A 6,937-nucleotide genomic window follows, 5' to 3' on the forward strand; every position below is an offset into this window, starting at 1 on the left:
TCATAATTTCTAGCATTAATCGTGTTTTTTCTGCAGGTCTAGCAGGTCACGACTCTTATAATAGCGATAACGAAGGTCACATTATTCGGGGAACAATCGGCGAACCCCCTGCTAGGCCACAGCAGTTGGGCTTTGACGAGTCTGTATTGAATCCTCAGCTCCCTGGCGCCATTGTTCTTGACAATCCAGAAACCATGCCAATTCTTCAACCTGGATCAAAGGTTAACGTGCCGGTTACAGTCGGTGGACATATTTTTCCGCCTGATTTCCGGGATCAAAAACGTCCAGCACCCCCACAAAGGGTTCATGATGGAAGACCACCACCATTCCGTCAACCACAAGATACAGTATGGCCTGGTCAAGTGCAGCATCACATTCTGGACTCTCGACCGGGACAAAATATACATCACATTCCGATCGGTGCTAGGCCTGTGAAAGTTGCTCCAAATATTCCCACTCACCATGGAATTGGTATTGATCACAAACCACATGAACAAAGGCAACCAGATCATAGACAACCGGATCATAGGCAACCGGATCACAGGCAACCGGATCACAGGCAACCGGACCACAGGCAACCGGACCACAGGCAACCGGATCACAGGCAACCGGACCACAGGCAACCGGATCACAGGCAACCGGATCACAGGCAACCGGATCACAGGCAACCAGATCACAGGCAACCGGAGCATAGACAACCAGAGCACAGACCTCACGGAAATCATCACATTAAACCAAATTTCAATGATCAAACACCGATTGATATGCTTCCTCCACCCGAGCCACCTAGACACTACCCAGAGAATCCACAAATTATTGTTCATGGTCAAAATGCAGGCCAATTGCAAGTGATAAGCGTAGAACCACACATACATACACAGAAACAAAATGATCATCAGACTGAAGATATCATATTCAACCCGAATGGCAATGATTGGGATAATTCGAACGAACCAGTTGGTTCAGAGGGCGAGGAAGATGGTGAGGTAATTCAGGAGACGGAAAATCGGCCATTGCTTCCTAACGTACTGCCAGCTGACACGATTTCTAACAAACCAGTGAGGGTTGAAACAAACTCCGAGAGCGTAGGTTTCCCAAGGGAACCGATAAACAAGAAACCATTTGAACCAGAAAGTGTACATATAGAAACAGTACGACCCGGCATTGTTGATGACGTTATTAACACAGGCCCTAACTACAACATAGGTCATAATATTGACTCAGTTATCAAGACTAGAAGCACGCCTAGGCCATTTATCTTTGGCAATAGAATGCCTTCAACTGAAATGAAACCACCAGCACCAACAGAAAACGCAGATGTTCATGCTGTGCAAAACAATATTGACAAAAAGAGACCAATAATTACTGGAAATTCGCAAAACCCTCGATTCCCAGTTGTTGATACAAAACTGCAAGATAATCAGAACAAGCACCCATACGAGTACGAGCGGCCAGGAATATTCCAACCTCATTTGCCTCCATCGTCTGCAAGACCTCCGTCTTCAACTTCAAGACCAAATGATGTCGCGAGTCCACCATTAACTTCAGCCAATCCACCCTCATCATCTCCTAGACCTGTGCATTCATCTAAGAGACCACCTGCTTTCTCTGTTAGACCAATTATACCAAATGTACCTTCAACATCATTGCGACCACCGTTTATCAAGGACAGTGTTTCAAGTGGATCATCTCTCGCAGTTCCACCAATTCAATCATTCGAAAATTTGACTGAAACCAGAATACCACCAAGGCAGCGCCCACCACCACCTGGTAGGCCAATTGCGACAAGACCTACCAGATTGCCCACGAGGCCAATTCCTGAAGAAATCCTTCAGCCTCCTGCTCCACCTGCGTACACATCAGAAATTGAGTCTTCCATTATTGAACCTGAAGTTGTCATTACAACAGTTACAACTGAGAGCCAAGAATACTCTGATGACTATGACGAAGAGAGTATTTTCATTAACCCGACGAAAACGGTGACAGTTTTTGAAACTATTACTTCGACCAGACCTCAGAGAGTTAGAACTTCAGTCAGAACCAAGATTCGCCCAACTAGTGTTGACCTTTTGCCAAGCACCACTATCAACCAGTTTGAAGAACACAAAAATACAGTTACAGAAACGGCAACAAATATTCTTGCTGCAGGAATATTCAACAACAGACCAAGAGTTTCAAGTAAGCCATACTCCAACATTGTACGCAACACTTCAGATCGCATAGTCATCAAACCAGTCACTTCAGTTATCACAATGCCCTCAAAGCCATCCACTAGATATATTACTCAAACAGAAACTCTGACGATTACTGCGACAGAAACAACTGTCATCAGCAGCAGAGGTCAGCCATACACCAGGACCGTAATTGTCACTCAAACTGAGGCTCCAAGAACTGTCGTCTCAACAATCGTGGGTACCATAACTGAAATTCATACGATTGATCCCAGCACATACACAACAACCATCTCAGCAACTATTGCTACAAAGCATGTAGAAGTTACAACGACAGTATACCAACCACCTTACGACAGCTACCCGTCCTTCACTATTAGACCTATTGGTGATGTTGCTCCAATTCCAACCCATGTTGACGATGATGAAGCTGTTCTAACAATTGACGAAGGTGACAATGAAGTAAATAAGGCTGTCGCACCTGTGGTCGTGGACTCCGATTTTATTGACAAAGAATCGAAGGCATGCGAACCAGAATGCAAGGTCACTAAGAATGAAATGTGCAAGGTGTATGACGGGGCACATAGATGTGTATGCAGACCAGGATTTGCCAGAACCTTCTTCGATCGGCCTTGCACTCGTAAGTGTAATTTTCAAAAATTTATCCTTTTTAAAAATTTACCTACGTCTATGGCTATGCTTTAATTTATGATTTTATTTTTCATTCTAGCCACATACACTTACCAGATGAAAATGCTACTGGACAACATTCAAGGAAGGCAAATTTCATTCAAGCCATCATTGGAGGATGAGGAGAGCAATGATTTTAAAATCCTGTCAAATGACGCTAAGGATGGTGTTCGTCGTACAGCTATGCGCTCTGATTTGAGAGATATTTTCCAAGGAACCACAGTCACAGGTTTTGAGCCTGCTAATGTTGACAGTGAAGCTGACGGAGTGATGGTCAAGTTCTACGTTCAGGTATAAAATCAATATTAAGAGTATATTAAAATTCTAAATTTACACAATATTTAGCTCTCCGAAAATATCGACGAGGCAGAGCTCGAAGACAAATTTAAGCAGTCTTTGCGAAACACGAACTTCAGCTTGGGTGGAACAGAAATGTTCGCTGCAAGAGAAACTAGATTGGCCACGTCTGATTTCGACGAGTGCAGCAGCGACCAGTTTAACGACTGCTCCAAGGACGCCGAGTGCTTCAATTTCAAGGGCACCTACACTTGCAGCTGCAAGGAAGGATTTACTGATTTGTCTCCGAGCACTAAGTACCCTGGTCGCGAGTGCACGTCAGATTTGCTTGGATGCACCAAATGCAACTACCATGGCACATGTTTGCCTTCAAGACCTGGTGATAGCAGAGTGTATTGCGACTGCTTCCACTGGTACGCAGGAGACACATGTTTCATTAACCTAAAGGGTGAGTATGACGTTAAATTATAAGAATTATTACCATTTCATTTTTTTTAATTTTTGCAGTTTTGCTCATCGCTTTGTTGACTCTCGGCGCGGTGATGCTCCTCGTTTTGGTCATGTGCTCAGTGCTAACTTGCATGAGGAAAAAACAGCCGCAAGCTCCTGGTAACCAAAGAGCTTCTGGTAAGACACTTTTTAAAAATGCTTCATAAATAATTAATGATTGTTTAACTTTCAGGTTTCATGCGGTACAGAGGCAATGCTGGACAAATGAGAGGCACTCTTGATAAAACAGCTATGATTCAAGACACAAGCAGTGAGAGCAGCGTTGATGGGAATGCCATGCAATACGTGGCCAACTCAATGGTATTGCAAATTTTTAATTTTTGTTTTCTCTTAATTCAGATTTTTGGCATTTAAATAAAAAAACTTATTAAAAAAGAATTTTCTTATTTTGTTTCCCAAATTTTTAATTAATGATTAAATTTTAAATAAAATTAATATTACAGCGTCCTTCGGGATCAAGAGGTCCGAAGGGCGAGGCTGGCGTGCCGCCCAGCGAGGGCAGTTACGTGATGGAAAAAGACCGTTCGCTGACAGTGATGATTCCACGCGCCAAATACCGGCCCGTGCAGTCTACGTCGGTGCTGTCAACGTTCGCGCCTCCAGCGGCTGGCGCCAGCGAGCAAAAGCTCCTCAACTACCTCGAGGGTGGCTCGCAGGAGAAGAAGCAGCGCAAGGGCAGCGGCTCGACGGAGCGGTCACGCAAGCAGTCGGCCGGCGCTTTGGTGTCAGCCGGCTTCGAAGTGTCGGCGCACGTGAGCCGCCAGAACGACCAAATGACCCTAGTCAGCCAGCGCTCGGGTCGCACCACCCTGCGCACCGCCAACAGGTCTGTATTCGCAGCCGGCGCGGTTTCAATTTGCGGGAGAGCGCTTTTACTAAAAACTATTAATCTGCCGTGTTTCGCGGCAAGAGCAGGTTGCTAATGTTTGTTTGCTTGAGCTTTATTTGGTTTATTTTGAGTTGGACTAATGACGGACTATTTTGAAGTACTGCAGTGGAGGTAGAAAGACGTAATATTGGACCATGGTGGAAGTTTCATACAAATTGAGTTTAATTGGTGATAGTAAACCTAATGAGGTACAGGTCCTTCTGCTCTTTAGATTATATTAAATTTAAATATATTTAACGACGGAGGGTGTTGTCTAACCCACGACAAGGCCACTAAAAGAAAGAATTATTCAAAGCACAAACGATATTTTTTGCTCATTTGCTGACAGTTCCGACAAAACTCCACCACTAGACCCCCACGTGTGACTATCATCCTTCAAATTAAAATAGGATCAACTCACATATATTTTTGTTTTTTGAAGTCTGACAAAACTGACTTGACGAGACGAAAATTTAACCGCAATTTATTAGTTCTTGAGAAATTAATATAATGTGATTTACAGTGATATCGAGATGGTCGCACACCGTTCCGATCAGATGGCGGCAGTGGTTGCCGACTACAGGCGTACAACCGCCCCCACCCCACCCCCAATGCCCCCAGTGTAAGACCCAGTCTTCCTTCGCTTTCTTCAAGCACCCTTGAACACCTTCAGAACACTTTCTTTGATTTTTCATGATAATCCCTTCAATAGTCAGCATTAGTCGTGATAGAGCCGATCGTAGAGAGCTTCAGTAGCGAGAAAATTTTATCTGCAGTTAACAGAGAGTCGATTAACAAAAAGCTGGTGGCAGTCTTTTAGCCCTTCTTGTTTCTTTTCTACTATCTGAAACTGTCAGCGCAAGCTGCGTCCCGTGCTGATTTAACTTTGTTCCTACAGGACTATGTCCGAGGCCCGCTCGTACGACGAAACGCTCGTTCAGCCGGCCATGCGCAGCAGACACGGCTGCAGTACCTACGGCTCAAAGCCTGGCTCGTCCAGACACGACGTGAGTTTTACTTTAATGCTGATCTGAATAATTATGCACGAAACATGGACTACATAATTTAATTGCTAATTTTCATACTGCCCGAACAAAACGTGGCCGTGAAAATATTATTTTTTGCATGTTCATTTGTAGAAAGCAAGATGGGTAAAAAATTTATTTTTAATTTCAGGAGGGTCAAACAATGGCAGAAAGAGACATTGGTTCCACTTTCATGATGCCCCAGTCACACCTTTACAAACCCGCTAGGGTAAAAGAGTGTGATTATTTTAAAATCCCGAAACACGACTTAACGCCCAATATTTTTCAGAGAGATGGAAGCGAAGCCTCCAACTTTGACTCACTATAAACCTAATAAAATTTAAGGACCTGAAGAAGTAGTCAAAAGAGCAGCTGTTTGCGCGAGGACTGAACAACGACACTACTGAAGACTGTGACCTCGTCCGCCGCCTTCTTCAATCAATCAATCAATCACATACACACACAGTTAAATTATTTGCTCAGGAACACTGCGAAGACAGTATCAAACGTATTGCAGCCCAAGTGCGCGAAAAGGGACGCAGAAGTGTGCAATCAGAAAGTGTGCTCATATATAATAATTTATGATTTGACGATACTTAATAATTATTGTTAAAAATCAATCAACGTTGCCAATGGAGGGCGTGCCGAGTTAATTCCTAGCACGTTTCTCACCCACGTGTGTTAAGTCCATATTATTATCTTGATTTTAATCCAGAATGATGTGTAGATAATTTTAACTGTAGTATCATTCACGAATTAACTCGAAATTTTAGGGCAATTACGAAGGCGAATTCTCCTAAAATTTTGACTGTAATTAGTTTTTTAACTACAACAAAGAGCGTCAAGCGCTCTTTCGTATCCCTTCCACGTGTTTGATACGCACGAGATGACCACAGGTATTTATTGAGAGCCGAGACACAAACTGCTCTCTTTAATTCCAATTTATGTTAATTGGTCTGTGAAACTGATTTGATGCAGAGAAAATGTGTTATAATTTAGAAAACATGTACGCATCTACCTATTATGGATTCTGCATTTTATATATGGAGTCTGATAACGCCAATATAAATAGAAATTAATAACATTTTGCATGTAAGCGAGACAAATAAAAGTATTAATAAAACTATATGGTTGTTAAAATACAATGACAGCGTATGAATTCATGAATTACTTTACAACGAAAAACAATCGATTCAAGTATGTACAACTAATTGTAAGTTTTCATGCTTAAATTCCAAAGGGACGGATTGAGGAAATTATAATTAATTACACTTCATTAATGTTAAATTAAATTTGATAATTTTGGATTACATAGAGATGATAGAAATATATTATTTTATATAATGAAAATGAATATTATATTATATAGTACGCGT

The 6,937-nt window shown here is 42.4% G+C and overlaps 1 protein-coding gene across 3 annotated transcripts in view; it reads left to right on the plus strand.

The window, feature by feature from the left end:
• Nucleotides 1–6,706, plus strand: part of LOC135937842 (uncharacterized) — a 44,189-nt gene extending 37,483 nt beyond the window's left edge. For 2 of the 3 annotated variants that reach the window (XM_065481116.1, XM_065481119.1), the window contains 10 exons: nucleotides 37–2,811; nucleotides 2,902–3,152; nucleotides 3,207–3,606; nucleotides 3,666–3,785; nucleotides 3,841–3,968; nucleotides 4,112–4,494; nucleotides 5,060–5,158; nucleotides 5,435–5,543; nucleotides 5,713–5,790; nucleotides 5,851–6,706. In XM_065481116.1, coding sequence (XP_065337188.1) covers nucleotides 37–2,811; nucleotides 2,902–3,152; nucleotides 3,207–3,606; nucleotides 3,666–3,785; nucleotides 3,841–3,968; nucleotides 4,112–4,494; nucleotides 5,060–5,158; nucleotides 5,435–5,543; nucleotides 5,713–5,790; nucleotides 5,851–5,889 — 4,382 coding nt within the window. In that variant the 3' untranslated portion in view covers nucleotides 5,890–6,706. The remainder of the gene's footprint in view (nucleotides 1–36; nucleotides 2,812–2,901; nucleotides 3,153–3,206; nucleotides 3,607–3,665; nucleotides 3,786–3,840; nucleotides 3,969–4,111; nucleotides 4,495–5,059; nucleotides 5,159–5,434; nucleotides 5,544–5,712; nucleotides 5,791–5,850) is intronic. The other variant, XM_065481118.1, reaches the window with a different exon arrangement.
• Nucleotides 6,707–6,937: the final 231 nt, after the last annotated feature.

Source organism: Cloeon dipterum, chromosome 2, assembly GCF_949628265.1.
Source record: "Cloeon dipterum chromosome 2, ieCloDipt1.1, whole genome shotgun sequence".
NCBI classification, from domain to species: Eukaryota; Metazoa; Arthropoda; class Insecta; order Ephemeroptera; family Baetidae; genus Cloeon; species Cloeon dipterum.